This window comes from Gigantopelta aegis, chromosome 10 (assembly GCF_016097555.1).
Source record: "Gigantopelta aegis isolate Gae_Host chromosome 10, Gae_host_genome, whole genome shotgun sequence".
In the NCBI taxonomy this organism is placed as follows: Eukaryota; Metazoa; Mollusca; class Gastropoda; order Neomphalida; family Peltospiridae; genus Gigantopelta; species Gigantopelta aegis.
Genome location: NC_054708.1, coordinates 36,763,221 through 36,782,446, shown reverse-complemented (window position 1 = coordinate 36,782,446; position 19,226 = coordinate 36,763,221). Strand labels below are relative to the sequence as shown.

The following is a 19,226-nucleotide window of genomic DNA, read 5'->3' as shown; positions in this document are numbered from 1 at the left end:
TAAATAATTTTAGTCCCTTGGCTAAGGCATATTTGTACTCTGATATGAAAAGGTATGACACTGTTCAAGCCAGAGTGATTACCCGACGCTGTTAAGTTACGGCCGCGACTCGGGGTGGGTGGGAGTGGGGGGTGGGGGTGGGGGGGGGGGGGGGGAGGGTGACGGTATTTAGGGAACATCGATAGAAAGGATGCGTTTGAAATTGTGTAAACGGTTAATTAGTGTAGACTACTCAGGACGATTTAGATATGGCGACTTAGGTAGATATCGTTTGATTATACATAAACATTAAATAATTATTAAATTGCGGTTAAATATTGTAAAAGGGGACAACACGAAATTTAAGTGATATGGTTTTGTTGTAAATAATACTGTGTTTTATATAGTCTAGCAATATGAGGGTGTAGGAAATGAAATGGCCTTTCTCTCATTATTATGGTAACGATTATAAGATATGATTAAACAGGGTTAGCAAGCGCGATTATACCAATCTTCAAGAGCAGTACCATACAGACATCTGTTCAATATTTTCTGTTATAAATCGTATTTAGATAATATTTCTGTAGAAACAAATATTGAATTGCTTCAATGAAATTGCGCCATGCTTCTCATAAATTGAAACGGAAAGATGAGCAAAACCTAACCCAATTATGCTGGAGAATCGTAAATCTGTTACTTGTAATTTAATTAAAAATGAATTCAATTTTATACTTGTTTTTCCTGTCTACATAATATATCTACCAGACATTATATGCCACATTATTATAAAAAATAAAGCTAGTATTCACAAATTTACAGGATTGGTAAATAACAATGAAAGAATAGTAAGATGGTTAGATTAACAGAATTTTATTTTAAGTTTGTGACACGAAATTGTATTTTAACAATTGTATTTTATGTCTGTATATTTGTATATATTATGTGCTCAAGGGCTATTAGGTATAATGCATAATAAAGTATTATTAGATTAGTTATATTTACAAGCTGATTTTATTAGAAATTAATGTTGAAATGTATTTTGACAAGTTTTAAATCTTTTTGAAAATTTAGTTATTCAAGAGTGAATTTTGTTTAATATACTTGTATATTTTATGCTTTATTACATAATGAAAATATATAGAGGCTATTTCATGTTTTTTTCCGAATACGATTTTTATGTCAACGAGTGATGTGTGAAAACCATATTTTCACGAATTGCGAAGCAATGAGTAAAAATATGGTTTTCACACATCACTCGTTGACATAAAAATCGTATTCGGAAAAAGACCATGAAATGGTCTATTTATTATATACATATTTCCTAATTTTTGACAATATCTTTCGCTCTTTGGTAATATCTTTCACTTATCCTATCGAAAACACGTAACGTCATGATATATTTCTTCCTATGGAACTTTGCCAGAAAATTTACTTTACCATAGACTTTTAAAAAGAAACTTGATTAAAATTTATCTTTATTAACATTTATTTAACAATATTAACTAAATAAAACTAACATACCTGACAAAGCGATCCTTTAAAAACTCCCACAAAAACAAAACGAGTCGAACGCCGTTAAATTCTTACACTTAAACTCGATGACACTACATTGTGTCATCATTATTTAGCTTCGTATTCAATTTGTTTTATATATTTTATCGTAATTGCACTTCGTATCCCGTTTTTATAGGTACAGTTGTTTAAATTACATTTTTTATTTTTCAAATACGATCAGATGCATTGGTAATCATCAAATTTAAATACGAAGAACCGAGACAAAGGGAGATAATTTAATCGTGCACTTTTACAAAAAAGTAAATAAGACTTCTATATTTTCACTGTAACTAAAATACAGTGAAAATATGACTTTTCACCGGATATGACTTTTATAGTTTCCGTAGATCTATACATTTCATTGCTATGTATTTAATAAGTATTCTTATTGGTCAAAATCCAGTCACATGACCGTCCGTAAATAGTGATATTTCCTTAAGACGGTCTCACCGGTCCATCAAAAGTGATATTGCCCTGACCAATGAAAATAAAGATGAGACAAAATTCTATCCAATAAATGAGTAGGTAACGTAATGCAACGTCAACTGCTAATTCTGATGTAAACAAGCACAAACTTGTGACAAAACGCGTTGCTGTCCTTTCGCAAAACGATAACATACTTAGTCATACCGAGTTTAATTCCGAAAATATGACAAAAACAAGGTCAGTAATCGTCAAATTGTGTATGGATATATCTCGCAGATTTAGAAACGTACATGATACATCAAAATGAAGTTGGAATCGGCACTCTCAAGGTTTACGTTACAAATAAAAAATGCATTTGAAGGTAATCGGTAACTGTTCAGTATAAATGTATGTTCAGATTTATAACATTTTGTGTTTTATTTTGCTATTAATATGATTTTGGCACTCTTGCTGGTTATAATGTCTTGAATTAGATTTTTTGTCTTGGTAATGTTTCAACTGTTTATTTCCGCATTCCTCTGCGTGTCATACAACGTCATAGGATTACGTGAGTCACTAAATCCCATCAGTTTTAGCGCAATGCGGGAAATTATAAGCGTCGGCGTATTTCTATTCGGATAAAGAAAGCAGGAATGTACGAGTCTTATGGATGACATTATGTAATAAAACAATGATTGACCACATTTCGGGCAATATCATGTTTTATGGACCGAAGAAATTGATATTGACCGAGGCCAACGGCCCTCAATGACGGTCAATAATTGATAAATATTCCACAGATCATACCAGACACGTTAACAATGAAAGACTACAAACGTTATAACTCATTATCCAACACAAGCTCCAACACATTATCCAGCAAATTTATTTATGTATATATTTAAATACATTTCCGTCTTATTTTTGCAACTGAGTTATTAAATAGGGAGGTCTGTGACATATACTTATATATTTAATATTGTATTCCACAGATCATACCAGACGCCACATCCAACACGTTATCCAACAAGAGCTCCGACACGTTACCCGACAAGATATCCAACAATAGCTCCGACACGTTACCCAACAAGATATCCAACAGTAGCCCCGACACGTTATCCAACAAGATATCCAACAATGGCTCCGACACGTTACCCAACAAGATATCCAACAATGGCTCCAACACGTTACCCAACAAGATATCCAACAATGGCTCCAACACGTTACCCAACAAGATATCCAACAATGGCTCCAACACGTTACCCAACAAGATATCCAACAATGGCTCCAACACGTTACCCAACAAGATATCCAACAATGGCTCCAACACGTTATCCAACAAGAGCTCCAACACGTTATCCAACCAGATATCCAACAAGAGCTCCAACACGGTATCCAACAAGAGCTCCGACACCTTATCCAACCAAAGGCAAGTTTCAGTAACAGATTTGAAAATATGTCGCTAAACTATACATGTATCTCAGATTCTTCTGTAAAAAGGTAGGTCAATGAGTTCTGTAAGAGAACCTTGAAGATGTTTCTCGCTTAGGACAGCCTTCAGTTAGTCGGATCGAGTCCAAAGGACAGCCTGGCGTTGTGAGTTCCTTGAATGTACGAAACCAGTCAACCCACATTATTTTCGGTCTCGTAATAAAATATAAGACCTGAATTCGTGACGTGTGTCTAGTAAAAGATGAAACCATGTAGCAGAATAATCCAAACTCTTTAACACTAAGTAATTACAACTCAGTTCTGTGTTGATAAGACCATGTCGTCTGTTTTCTAGAACAGTTCTCTTAAAAACTACTTATCACAAATCACAATTTTGTTCAGCTAATGTAAATATGTAACAATATCATCAGCAAGACACACTTAGGAATGTCTACTAAATGAGCTGATGCCCCTATACTCTTAATTTCAGACCACAAATCTCAATAGTGATTTTAGTATGTTATTACATTAAAACGTTTACAAAGTAATTTTGTTAAAACGTTTTAAAATGAGGAAAAATACACCTGTGTATACGCTTTGTGGAGAAACTGGTAAAATACCTATTTTCTTCTTGATGACTATATTCATTATATTTCAGGGAGCGAGTGTCGAGATGATATCTGTTTCGGGTATGGAGTTCCTTACCGGCCACATTGTTCAGACTGTCGCAGATACGTCACGTGTTCAGACGGTCGTATTACGGCAACCTATGACTGTGCATACAATTACTTGTTTGACACCCGAACACACAGATGCAAGCCACCGGCCGAAGCTACGTGCAAGTAAATATACATTTTATTTTATTAAATAATTCTAGTTCCTTAGGTAAGGCATTTTTATTATTTTGTATTCAATCCAGAGTCGTTTGCGAACGCTATGTGATCTGGTGGCTGTCGAGTTACGGCTGTGAGTCAGTTTATTCAGGGACCATCAGTAGAAAAGGTGCATTAGAAGTGTTGTAAGCAGTTACTTGGTGTAAAGTAGACTCTTCTTCTTTTCGTTCCTTCTTATAATGATATCACAGGGAGATGTTTGCTGCCAGGATGAATCTCACAGTGACACGGAGGCATTTCTGATCTCCATAAAGTTTTTCTTCTGTGTTTTTCGGTGTTGGTAGACTGATCAGCACGATTTTGTATATGTGAAAATAATAAAATATGACAACAGGAATTAAAATATAAATATATATTATGATATGATGTTAAGTGATTTAGTTTTGTTCTCCAATAACAATAAATGGGCTATACTTGTTTAAAAAGTGTTAAATAAAACTTTGTTTTTATAGTCTGGCAAAATAAGGGTGTAGGGTCATTCCCTTTTTTTATCATTATTACGGAAACGATTACAAGATCTGTTTATACAGGGTTAGCAAACGTGATTAGGCCAATCTTCAAGAACATCGCCATACAGACATCTGTCAAATATTTTCTGTTGTAAATCGTATTTAGATAGTATTTCTCTGGCAACAACTATAGAATTGCTTCAATGAGATTGCGCAATGCTTCTCATAAATTGAAACGGAAAGATGAGTAAAACCTAACCCAGTTATACTAGAGAATCGTAAATCTGTTACTTGTCATTTAATAAAATATTAATTCCATTTTATACTTGTGTTTGTAATGAGTATTTGAAATTTTACTGAATCATGAGAAAATTCTGTTTAATATACTTGTATATTTTATGTTATATTCGACAGATCATATCCAACACGTTATCCGACAAGAGCTCCGACAAGATATCCAACAATGGCTCCAACACGTTACCCAACAAGATATCCAACAATGGCTCCAACACGTTATCCGACAAGATATCCAACAATGGCTCCAACACGTTACCCAACAAGATATCCAACACGTTACCCAACAAGATATCCAACAATGGCTCCAACACGTTATCCGACAAGATATCCAACAATGGCTCCAACACGTTACCCAACAAGATATCCAACAATGGCTCCCACACGTTACCCAACAAGATATCCAACAATGGCTCCAACACGTTATCCGACAAGATATCCAACAATGGCTCCAACACGTTACCCAACAAGATATCCAACAAGAGCCCCGACACCTTATCCAACCAGAGGCGAGTTTCAATAACATATTTGAAAACATGTCGCTCAACTATATATATGTATCTCAGATTCTTCTGTAAAAAGGTAGGTGAAGGAGTTCTGTAAGAGAACCTTGAAGGTGTTTCATTATATCAACAAAAGCTCCAACACATATCCAGCGCAAGCTGCAACTCATTATCCAACGCAAGCTGCAACTCATTATCTAACGCAAGCTGCAACTCGCTATCCAAAACAAACTCCAACTCATTATCCAACACAAGCTTCAACTCATTATCCAACACAAACTCCAACTCATTATCCAACACAAACAACACAAACTCCAACTCATTATCCAACACAAGCCCGAACTCATCGAACACAAACTCCAACACATTATCCAACACGAGCTCCAACTCATTATCCAACACAAACTCCAACACGTTATCCAACACAAACTCCAACACATTATCCAACACAAACTCCAACTTATTATCCAACTCATTATCCAACACAAACTCCAACAGATTATCCAACCAGGCATAAGTTTCCTAGCATCATATATCTTAGGGCCGGGGTGTTGGTTGAGATGCGACGGGTCATAGGATCGATCGCCCTTTACAAACTCAGGTACTCAATTGTACATATGCAGTCGTATGTCATATGCAGAGATTAAGACAAACGTGGGTACAGTTAATTGCAAGGTAGACAGCTGCACCCGAATTGTTACTAGAAATCTGTATGCAGTAAACAGAGACCATGACTGTTCAGCACTTTTCTCCATTCCTGTATCATAAAGGAGATTTAACAGAGACCATGACTGTTCAGCACTTTTCTCCATTCCTGTATCATAAAGGAGATTTAACCGATGAAATGTGTCATGTTTAGACACTTTTTACAGCACATTTGAATTTTTTTTAATGTTGTGCGAGTGGGTGTTTGTTTTAAGCTATGTTTTCATTGATGCGTTTGCGGTCTGGGTGCGTCCGATTACGTTTACTGTGTTTCCATTAATGCGGCTACTGACTGCGATTAGCTCTGTCATGGATTCCAAGATGCAGCACACTTATTGTTAGAAAAGGAGCTTATTATGATAGTACTATACAATTTGATATAGAAAATAAGTTTAAAACTCCCTCCCCCCCCCCCCCCCCCCCCACACACACACCAACAACAAATAAATAAAAGGAAACACCGATGTATCTGGGTTGATTCCCGTTCTGTATTCGTATTTATTGACGTTATTAATTAAAATAAATAGGCCGTTTTGTGTGGGGTTTAAACACCCCCCCCCCCCCCACACACACACATAACTGTATTTAATACAAACTATTGATTAACGCTAAAAACATTTAATCCACGAATAGATAACTTTGTGCTTCCGTTATTATCATTTATGCATGAACTAACTTTAAAACGTTTATAGATTTACTGTAGCGTTAATATTCTTATTGTTCGTGAAAACACAGGATAGTGTACCAATTGTATGGCTAATAAAGCTTTCTTAATTATTTTGTCAGGGGTACAGGGTTCGTAGCCCGGTACTGGCTGCCACCCAGAGCGAGTGTTAACGCCTCAATGGGTAGGTGTAAGGCCACTACACCCTCTTCTCCCTCACTAACCACTAACAATTAACAAGTAACCCACTGTCCTGGACAGACAACCCAGATAGCTGAGGTGGGTACCCATGGCAGCGTGCTTAATTGGATATAAGCACGAAAATACGTTGAAATGAAAATGAACGCTTACGGTCACTGAATGTGCACTCAGGATAACATTACATGTACACCTGTTTACTATGTCTCAGTATGTGTATGTGTATGTGTATGTGTATGAATGTCTATGCGTATATTTGTAAACATTCGAGTGCTGACTATATTCATTATATTTCAGGGAGCGAGTGTCGAGATGATATATGTAACGGGTATGGAGTTCCTTACCGGCCACATTGTTCAGACTGTCGCAAATTCGTCATGTGTCTAGACAGTCGAATTATGGCAACCTATGAGTGTGCATACAATTACTTGTTTGACATCCAAACAACCAGATGCAAGCCACCAACCGAGGCTACGTGCAAGTAAGTATGCATTTTATTACATACCTATTCAGTCTTACTATAGTGACAAAGACATTTTGAAACCGTATCATGAATTTATCTTGTATCACACATATGTGCGAACTGGAACGGAACTTTTAAATTGGGAATTCCATTTTTATTTTTTACTGGCGTTAGCACCTTTTAATTACTGACGTCATGCCTGATTTACAAATTACGTTACATCGTATTTGAATCATTACACAACATTGCCGTTAACGGTAAGAAAATCCATGAAAGGAGGCTTGATTAAGATATTTAAGAAAGTGTAGTTACGGGTAAATTAAAAACCGTTTTTGTAAAAGAAATAAAAGAAGGTATGCAATAAATACAGAACTTCACATACGTTGTTTTCGCTTCCTATTTATTTCAATCATTTATTTTGCGCAAGAACATACCTATCGATTAGACAAGTTTTCAATAGCATCGCCATATGGACATCTGTCAATATTTTCTGTTACAAATCGTATTTCGATAGTATTTCTGTGGAAACAAATATAGAACTGCTTTAATGAGATTGCACACTGCTGCTCTTAATTGAAACGGGAAGATGAGCAAAACCTAAACCAATTTTACTGGATAATCGCAAATGTGTTACTTGAAATTTAATTGTCATTTGCATATATATATATAATTATATTATATCAAAAATTATATTATGAAAATAACCGAGTATGTTTAAAGATTTATTAAGTTATAAATTCTACCGGCCCGAATCAAAACATGATCATAAAATATAAACAGGACCGCAGGCAAACGTATTTCCCGGCCCGTGCTATGTTGACTGGCAAACACCGATCGGGTCGGCAGTGTTTCCAGCACTGATGTATGTGTGTATATGTATCTATAACTATACTTTATCTCTGTCTCTCTGTCTGTCTGTCGGTCTGTCTGTCTATCTATATATCTGTCTGTCTATCTATCTATCTATCTATCTATCTATCTATATATCTGTCTGTCTGTCTGTCTGTCTATATCAGTCTATCTATCTGTCTGTCTATCTGTCTATCTATCTTTGTCTGTCTGTCTATATATCTATGTTTGTCTGTCTGTCTATCTATCTATGTCTGTCTGTCTGTCTGTCTGTATAATTGTATTTATGGAATCCATCTTTATGTGTAATATTCAGCACGATGTGTGTATGGTTATCGACAGGAATAGAGCACAAAAGATCCTTGCGAAATGCGAAATCGGGTCAGTACAATTAAGGTTCTGACAGTACATATCAAAGAGGAGAAGCGATCAGAATGATTGGAAACAGTTAAAAAGGCCCTGATTATTATATTATAGATTATGGACTCAAGAGATATTAGGCCGAATGCAAAAGTATATTTTTACAAGTTTGTAATATTTTTTTGAAACTTTAGTTATTCAAGGGTGAATTTAGTTTAATATACTTGCATATTTTATGTTATATTTCACAGATCATACCAGACACGTTATCCAACAAGAGCTCCGACACATTATCCAACCAGATATCCAACAAGAGCTCCGACACATTATCCAACCAGATATCCAACACGAGCTCCAACACGTTATCCAAACAGAGGCGAGTTTCAATAACAGATTTGAAAATATGTCGCTAGACTATTTATGTGTCTCTGATTCTTCTATAAAAAAGGAGTTCTGTATGAGAAACTTGAAGATATTTCATTATGCAACAAAAGCTCCAACTTATTATCCAACACAATCTCCTACACATTATCCAACACAATCTCCAACACATTATCCAACACAAACTCCAACACATTATCAACACAAGCTCCAACTTATTTTATACAACACAAACTACAACACATTATCCAACACAAACTCCGACTCATTATCAAACAAGACGTAAGTTGTCTAGTATCATATCTCTTAGGGGCGAGATCTATCTGAGATGAGAGCCTATAGCGACGGGTTTTTCTCTCGTTGTCTCGAGCATGTGTTGACACACCAAATAGCCGTAGTTTAAAATGTGCTGAGGTCTCGTTAAACAGATATTTCTCAGAGTTTGTTTAAACTATCTGAATCGTCCTCAGTGGCGTAGTTGTAAAGTAGTTGTTAAGACATTGGCCTTAAAGCTGACTGGTACTGGGTTCAGTATCAGCTTCCACTCACACTGCCACTGGTTTTCAATGGCTGAATGGGCAAATGTAAGGACTCTTTAATCTCTTTCATGTTTTTTAACCGACACCAACGCGCATAACAAAAATGAATTTAAATAAACTTTCTTACAAATTATCATCAAATTGTAAATATCCAGCCGTATAGACAGGTTTTCCCGATATTGTCACCCAGTATTTTATAACGTTGTCGATAGACGGCCGTCGTTAAGGGAGTGAAGTTCATGCAACAATTGAATAAATTGTGAGGGCATCTGGGTGTAATTTCAGTATTTATGACTTTTTTGAACGATTTTGTGAAAGCAAAACCAATATATCGGATAATTCAACCTCATTTAAAGATTGTACATTCATATTAAAGTCGATAGAAATCTCTCAATGATTAAAACCACAAATAATAAAGATTGTACATTCATATTAAAGTCGATAGAAGTCTCTCAATGATTAAAACCACAAATAATAAAGATTGTACATTCATATTAAAGTCGATAGATGTCTCTCAATGATTAAAACCACAAATAATAAAGATTGTACATTCATATTAAAGTCGATAGAAGTCTCTCAATGATTAAAACCACAAATAATAAAGATTGTACATTCATATTAAAGTCGATAGATGTCTCTCAATGATTAAAACCACAAATAATAAAGATTGTACATTCATATTAAAGTCGATAGATGTCTCTCAATGATTAAAACCACAAATAATAAAGATTGTACATTCATATTAAAGTCGATAGATGTCTCTCAATGATTAAAACCACAAATAATAAAGATTGTACATTCATATTAAAGTCGATAGAAGTCTCTCAATGATTAAAACCACAAATAATAAAGATTGTACATTCATATTAAAGTCGATAGATGTCTCTCAATGATTAAAACCACAAATAATAAAGATTGTACATTCATATTAAAGTCGATAGAAGTCTCTCAATGATTAAAACCACAAATAATAAAGCACCTTAGGCTAACACGCCAAAACAACATCATAGCAAATAAATTAAACACATGAAAGTGTATCGATGGTTATTAAGTGAAACTTTACTGAATGCATCCTAAAAAAAAAAAATATATATAAAAATCAGTTTTGTACGTTTGTAGAAAACAGGTGGTGTACCATTTTAAAAAAGAAAAGACCTGCATTAGATCTAGATGTCAACATTTAGCTGTTACTATTATTAGATCTTGGCTATTCCAGATGTGATCACATGGGGTTGAAGTGGAACGCAGTTCACACTTTGCCATATGGCTTTTTTTTTCTTTTTTTTTTAAATACCAGAAGAAAAGGGCAATCTGAGTTTGTGGAAGGCAAATAAGCCAAGCTCCCTTTGAAAATTCTCAAAGAAAACAGGAGTATTGGCTGGGGTGTGTCATATACCCCCCCCCCCCCCCCCCCCCCTCCGCTCAGGCTAAAGCAATTTGTAGTGTAATACTAAACATATTTAATTGTCCAGGGCAAATGTAGAGGCAGGGATAGGTTATGTTTATATTCGAACCTTGTAGAGGCAGGGATAGGTTATGTTTATATTCGTACCTTGTAGAGGCAGGGATAGGTTATGTTTATATTCGAACCTTGTAGAGGCAGGGATAGCTTATGTTTATATTCGTACCTTGTAGAGGCAGGGATAGGTTATGTTTATATTCGAGCCTTGTAGAGGCAGGGATAGGTTATGTTTATATTCGAGCCTTGTAGAGGCAGGGATAGGTTATGTTTATATTCGAACCTTGTAGAGGCAGGGATAGGTTATGTTGATATTCGTACCTTGTAGAGGCAGGGATAGCTTATGTTTATATTCGAGCCTTGTAGAGGCAGGGATAGGTTATGTTTATATTCGAGCCTTGTAGAGGCAGGGATAGGTTATGTTTATATTCGAGCCTTGTAGAGGCAGGGATAGGTTATGTTTATATTCGAGCCTTGTAGAGGCAGGGATAGGTTATGTTTATATTCGAGCCTTGTAGAGGCAGGGATAGCTTATGTTTATATTCGAACCTTGTAGAGGCAGGGATAGCTTATGTTTATATTCGAACCTTGTAGAGGCAGGGATAGGTTATGTTTATATTCGAACCTTGTAGAGGCAGGGATAGCTTATGTTTATATTCGAACCTTGTAGAGGCAGGGATAGCTTATGTTTATATTCGAGCCTTGTAGAGACAGGGATAAGTTATGTTGATATTCGTACCTTGTAGAGGCAGGGATAGGTTATGTTGATATTCGTACCTTGTAGAGGCAGGGATAGGTTATGTTTATATTCGAACCTTGTAGAGGCAGGGATAGGTTATGTTTATATTCGAACCTTGTAGAGGCGGGGATAGGTTATGTTTATATTCGTACCTTGTAGAGGCAGGGATAAGTTATGTTGATATTCGTACCTTGTAGAGGCAGGGATAGGTTATGTTTATATTCGAACCTTGTAGAGGCAGGGATAGGTTATGTTTATATTCGAACCTTGTAGAGGCAGGGATAAGTTATGTTTATATTCGTACCTTGTAGAGGCAGGGATACGTTATGTTGATATTCGTACCTTGTAGAGGCAGGGATAGGTTATGTTTATATTCGTCTTCAGGTTCAGACCACGCTATCGCCCTGCATAGGAGGAAGGAAGTCGAAATTGCTTGCATGGATGTTTAAATAATTAATATTCGCTATACTTTTGTATTCGCAATATATACATTGCTTTATTATTTACGTTTTTAATGTTTTTAAACACTTCCACCGACTTTTAAATGAATCTACAATCTTTAAATGAGGTTGAATTATCCGAGATACTGGTTTTGCTTTCACAAAACGTACCAAAAAGGTTATAAATACTGAAAATACACCCAGATGCAATGCCTTCACATGCTATTAACGAGTGAATATCACCCTCTTAATGGAGGACCGATCACGTGATCAAACATGGCCGCGCACAATACTTTGACGTGACTGGCCAGTAAACCCGTTGGTGGAAGTTCTATTACACATTACTTAAAATCCATGCTAAATTTATCAATACTGGCAAATCCAGTATGTGTCTGGTCTTTTTGATGTTTGTATAACTACAAATGCATTTTGCTGGAACCAGAGAACGTATTTACGTCTGGAAGTAGGATCAGTGACTTAAAAAGGAACTTATTCCTACATGTTAGCCATTGAACACTGAGACACGACGTGTCACTGAATCGAATTCCATTCGGTTGTTTCCTCTTCCAAACAGTACTCCACAAATTGCAAGAGCAAAGGCCGTGGCATTTTTCTACTTTGTGTATTGGGAACTTTTAGTGCTAAATGAGAGCCATGGATATCTTGAAATAAAGATTTGTTAAATCATTTGAGACACGTTGAATTTCACTCATCTTTAAGTGTACAGGACAGAGTGTCCCTTGAAAGACAGCTATGGCAGATATTTTTATCTTTTATGAACTACCATGAGATTATGTTTAACAAGGGAGCTAACTTTATTGTCATGTCTGTGGTCATCAGATCAATATTTTGTGATTGGAACTTACATTATGAAACGTATTTTGTTAATGTGTACTGTTACATTTTATTTGATGCATGAAACAAACACGGTAGATATGATAATGTTGTTTATGATAAAATTGTCCAACAATTATTTTCTCAGCAATCTTTGTTCGTTCGAACAGATGAGAGGAAAATTACTCATTATATGTAGTCATATGGGATAAGACAAAGTACACCATCTGTGTAGAAATGTCGGCTTAGGCCTTGCAAACCTCGTCCCAGGTCAACATTTCAACCATCTCGAGTGTACTTTTTCTATATCACATGGCCGCATCTGATGGATTCTTACAATATAGACACTGAGAGCCACACACATATGTAATATAATTAGTCGTTGAAAAGGCTATGTTAATTGAAAACAGCGAATTCTGGACACTGTTTATACTGTCCCTATAGCTGCCAATGACACTGTTAATTGTTATGTTAACGTACGACGTACGAATATAAACATAACGTGGATAGCTATAATACAGGATTTTATATTAGGGGCGGGGGGGGGGGGGTAGCAACCCACTATTGGGGGGGGGGGGGCAACTCACACTGTATATATGTATATATGATTTTATAAAATTTAAAAAACAAATTCTGATTGGGAGTGGGGCATTGCCCCCGTGCTTCCCCCCCCCCCCCCCTCCCTTAGCTACGCCACTGTGAGACACTCCTAAAGGTTCAGGAACAATTCATACATGTATATAAAAAATAATAATAATAACAATGCAACTAGGCTATGTCATGGCAATAACAATAATACAATATAGGTTTCCTAGTTCACGGTGGCAGCTTCATGTTAAGTATCAACGTTAACAGTGTCTCTTTATTGTGTCCAGTTATCATCGAACCAATGATACTTATTAATCTGACTTTAGACAATTACACACATTTTGTAATTACTGCAATTATCTATTATATTAAGACAATTAAAACAAATGTTACGTTCGTAATGTCTGTATTTTGTTAACCCCATAAATGTTTTGTTTACAGCAGCTCCAAGCAACTGCGTGTGGGAGATGTCACAGTGCCAGGATCGACCTGACGGAAGGTACCCCTACTGCAGTAACTGTATCAGCTTCGTGCATTGCTTCAGGAGTAAGGGCTACCACACCCCGTGCCCGGAATCCACTAGCTGGGATGTTAATGACAACAGCTGCACACACCAGAATGCCTACGCCCCGTGCTGGTAAGATCCACCTTGTAGACAGCTGGGGGCTAATTCACACAGTGACCCAGTGTGAACATTACCAGTGTGAACATTACCAGTGTGCACTGACAGTGCGCCACATGTTGGTGCAGTGTAATCATTTGAAGCCGATGATCCCCCTCAGATAAAACCCTACAAAACATTTGGCAACAGAAAATGTCACAAATGTAATATAACCTTTTAAACTCAGATTTATTTTTAAACATTTTGATTTCTAGACAAACGTTTAAAGTACACTTACCTTGATATTTGTATTATATTTTCCCCCACAGATGTGTTTTTTCTTAATTATATAATTCTTATTTTTAACTTAATCATATTCATATGCTTACCTTTGTTCGACACCCATGTGTATTGTTGTGCTGGGCATCGTTAAACATGCATGAATGCATTCAATCATTCATTCATTCATTTATTCATTCATTTATCCATCCATTTACAAGTTGCGAGCGTTTTGTAAAATAGGCCCCTAACATAGTGTGTCCTCATCCAAACTTGATTTATATGACAAATGTGATAAAATGTTCAATCTAACTTGGAACCAAATAATGTGCGATTTATCTCAGCGAAATGATCTATGACAACCTAACATAACAATATTAACTTTTTAAAATCCCTGATCTCTATTTACATGTACAATATTTTAATGTTGACTTTAATATTTTACAATTAATGACTTCTCAAAACGATGGAAGATCAACAAACATACGGGTTGGATTGTATAAGATATGAGAAGTAGGTGGGTCAGACCCACCTATTACTCATATTAACGTGCCTATATCCAGTTGAGGTTCAAGCACGTCTCTCCCTGGAACAATATCGAACTTCTCCAGTCACTGGGTCCGGGACAGAAGGGGGTAGAGTTTGAAATGGGAAGAATTTTGGAAATAGCAATTAGTGAAAATGTCAATAGAATTGAAAATAATAAAATGAAAAGGTAACAAGCCACAAATAAAAAGGACAGTTCAAACACAAATAAGAGAAAGAAGAGAGGATCTGACAATTTAAATATAGAAATAAAGGCGCAATTTTGACATAAAATTCTGAACGAAGTTCTAAAGTTTAACAGTCCGATCTATGTGTCCACGTGTGTGGCCTCGTTAAGGCAGTTAAACATGCAACTGGCAAAACGTTATATTTAATATCCACGTCTTGTTAGGTTTGCATCGTTTGATATAAATATATTTCTTCACAGTAAACTATTTATGTTTTCAGGAATAAGCCCGTTACTAGAAGGGACTACCCAACAACTACACGGTACTACACTCGGCCTGCCACTAAGTACCAAACTACTGGGAACAACTACCATCGTACTACAATGTACTATGCTGCTACTACAAGATACAACCCAAATTCAGGTAAAATACGCATTTCGGTAACGTTTACAAAGATATCTCGCCGAAGATCCTATGAAAATTGCGAACATTAGCAGCTAGCAAGCAGGGAAGACGATCTTCTCAAACATCACACAAGATAAACTATTTGTCACCATTGTATACGGCCAACATTTTTGGTTATTTCAAGTTGCTTTATTTCAAGGCCTGCTTACACTTTATAATATCACAACAGCACACGTAACCTTTACATCCATTTTATGCCAAGTAGGTAAATAATACGTTAGTTGCTGTTATTTAGAACATATCGAATATATATATATATATAATATATTCGTTGGTGTTGGATATATATATATATATATATATATATATATTCGTTGGTGTTGGAAATCTGCGACTAACTTCGCAAGTTATTTCCGAAGCGATAATTTCCGAACGCATAATGCATGAGATTTATCTCCCAGTTTTCTGTAAAAAGTTGTATGGCCTAAGTGGCCATGCATAATGTTCGTACACCCAGATTTAGTGCATACGCACTTTTGGGATGGCTTTAAAGCAAGACACAAACGTTTTACCTCGAACGATAAATCTATTAAATGTATGCTAGCTGGATCTGTTTTGGGACAAATGAGTTGATAGCCTTGTTTGGAAAGGACTGTGATCGTACTTCGTAATACGAGTAAGAAGACGAATTCCGTGGAATGACATGTCTTGTCTACCACAAACTGGTGGCTGCATCCATAACATGTTCATCTCAGTGAATGTCCAAAACAATAATAATAACAGGACAAGAATTCTGAGAGTACTGCTAAAGCAATACAGCCAAGGACCATAACTCGGCGAAAAATGGGTAAACTCGCCTTGACATTCGCCTCAATCTGTAACAGTACGTTATAAAGTTACACACAAAATTTTAACTCAGTACCTTGAGACATTGCAAAAATAAAATCCCGGAAAACAAACTTTCGTATCTTCTAAGTTCAGAGGTCATAACTCCGTCAAATATGCCATTAGGCTATTTCTCGCTCCAACCAGTGCACCACGATGGTGCATATAAAAGATCCCCTGCTGCTAATCGAAAAGAGTAGCCCATGAAGTGGCGACAGCGGGTTTCCTCCCTCAATATCTGTGTGGTCCTTAACCATATGTCAGACGCCATATAACCGTAAGTAAAATGTGTTAAGTGCGTCGTTAAATAAAAATTTCCTTTTTCCTTTCCGTCAAATATGGGTAAATCCTCACAAAAGTCAAACTTGATCTGTAATTATACACACAATTTTAGGTCAATATCTCAAGAATTGTAAAAAAAATAAAATCTCAGGCGGTAGGTTGCTAATAATAATAATAATAATAATAATAATAATAAATTAAAAACTTTCAAATAAATTTTAATTATATTAAATGTTTTTAAATCTATGTCACATGCATCTACAGGTGGAACTGTGATCTAAGTTCCACTGATCTAGCACCTATATAGTTTGTCAGAAATACACGCGAAACTTTAACGTTGACCAAAAGCAAATACATTTTAACTAAAAATGTTTAATTAATTTCTTTAAAAAATTTAATTTCACATGCACAGTGATGAACATCCATAGGTGCAACCATACACCAAGTTTCGTGACCTAGGACGTATAGTTTGTGAGAAAATGATGTAAACACGAAATCTTAACGTTTTAACGTTAACGCAATTTTTAAGTTGACGCCTCCGCCGCCACCGACGTCGAAAAAGTAATACCCATACACTCGCCCTTCTGCATCGTGAATGCAAGACAAATAGTGATGGTCGGTGTTACTTTTAACGTTTAACCTGTCTCCAACATGTGTGTATATATTTTTGCTAGTAAATAATAATATTCGTACGTAATTATTTGTGGTAAGTTTGAGACAACCAACATTCTCAGAGCGGCAAAATAGCGGCTCAAGCGCAACACTGAACAATGAAAAGAAAATCGGAGCTTATCTCCAGATGTAGACACAGCACATTGGCGGATCCAGTAGTGTTTACAAAATCCTGGATCCGTGAAGGTAGTAGTCGATCTATGACGCCAAAAAAGCATAAAGCTTAATGTACATATATACGGAGTCAAATTAAATACTTCTCAATCTCAAATGTGAATAATGTCAATGAGTGTTAAAAGCAGGTATTTTGCAGGAATAAATATTGTAACGACAATGTCAACACTCCATTTGAAGCCCATCACAGCCCATGTGACCCAAACCATAGCACGTGCACAGTATCACTGAGCCAAGATGAAACGATTGTGAAGTTTTTAATTTGACTCATTATATATGAGACTCTGCGACGTTTTTAGTGACGTGCTATCTACAGTATTAGTTCTGTTATTACCTGTTTAAATGTTTTTGTTTTTTAAATTTCCATTCAGTTAAACGATGCAAGAACAGTTGCGCGGGCCTGCCGGAAGGTGTTTACGGAAAGTGCGACGACTGCTCGCAGTTCCTCATGTGCTCCACCCTTGAGACCGTGTACTCGTGTCCACCTGGCACGTACTTCAACAACGACATTGAGACGTGCATCCTCAATTACCGCTGTTAAACCACAGCAAGTTATCCCCACCATCATATACCCTAGATATTCCTAGCAAACAGTACAAATAAAGAGTTAAAGTACTAAGCTGCATTCGTTGTTTGTAGTTCCAGGAGTAACCATAGAATATATAAGAATTGTTTCTAATTTTTTAGGAATTTATCGATGTATAAAAGTCACAAATGGTATAAAATCGCGTAGCGTAGCGAAGCGATTTTATACTACACTTGTGACTTTTATACATCGATAAATTCCTAAAAAAATGAGAAACAATTCTTATAATTACAAACAGTACAAGAAGTGTACCTTAAAACACTCAAAAATAATTTCTTTCGTTCTTACCGTCAGCCATGTTCTGTAAATAAGCGTAGGAATACATGTATACATACTATTGGATGTTTTGGTGGTGTTTTTTAACAGAATAAAAACAAATAAAAAATATATTGTAATTTTTTTTTATTTATAACATGAATATCTCATCCAGTTTCCCTTATTTTTTTAATCGAGAAAACAGGTCACTTCCTTGTTCTATTTTTAAAATGATCACCGAACTGGGTCATTGCGCTTCTCGCCCATCCAGCTAAAAATATCTTGGTCTTCCGTGATGACGTATTTTTATGAGGTTTATGGAAGGATAACGCTTGGTTTTTTAGTGACGTCAGCCAATCAGAATACAGTAAATCGTATAAATTCGGAAAGTTTGTAATTATATTGTAATGTGAGCGGGACAGAGACAGGATTTTGTTTTTAAAGGAATGAGGTGCATCTTTAAAAAGGTCATATACAGTAAAACACATCATATATTATAAGCTACAAAATACCTTTCTCTTGGTAGAAATGTAATTATGAAATATTGATCCCTTGCTGCTAATCGGAAAGAGTAGCCCATGAAGTGGCGACAGCGGGTTTCCTCTCTCAGTATCTGTGTGGTTCTTAACCATATATCTGACACCATA

General features: G+C 36.0%; 1 protein-coding gene across 1 annotated transcript in view; it reads left to right on the top strand.

Annotated features, from left to right (window-relative positions):
- LOC121384583 (mucin-5AC-like) overlaps window positions 1-18,357 on the top strand; it is an 18,545-nt gene extending 188 nt beyond the window's left edge. The window contains exons 2-9 of the mRNA XM_041515041.1: window positions 2,931-3,367; window positions 4,028-4,211; window positions 5,126-5,514; window positions 7,373-7,556; window positions 8,999-9,123; window positions 14,169-14,364; window positions 15,601-15,743; window positions 18,110-18,357. Coding sequence (XP_041370975.1) covers window positions 2,931-3,367; window positions 4,028-4,211; window positions 5,126-5,514; window positions 7,373-7,556; window positions 8,999-9,123; window positions 14,169-14,364; window positions 15,601-15,743; window positions 18,110-18,279 — 1,828 coding nt within the window. The 3' untranslated portion in view covers window positions 18,280-18,357. The remainder of the gene's footprint in view (window positions 1-2,930; window positions 3,368-4,027; window positions 4,212-5,125; window positions 5,515-7,372; window positions 7,557-8,998; window positions 9,124-14,168; window positions 14,365-15,600; window positions 15,744-18,109) is intronic.
- The last annotated feature ends 869 nt before the right edge of the window (window positions 18,358-19,226 follow it).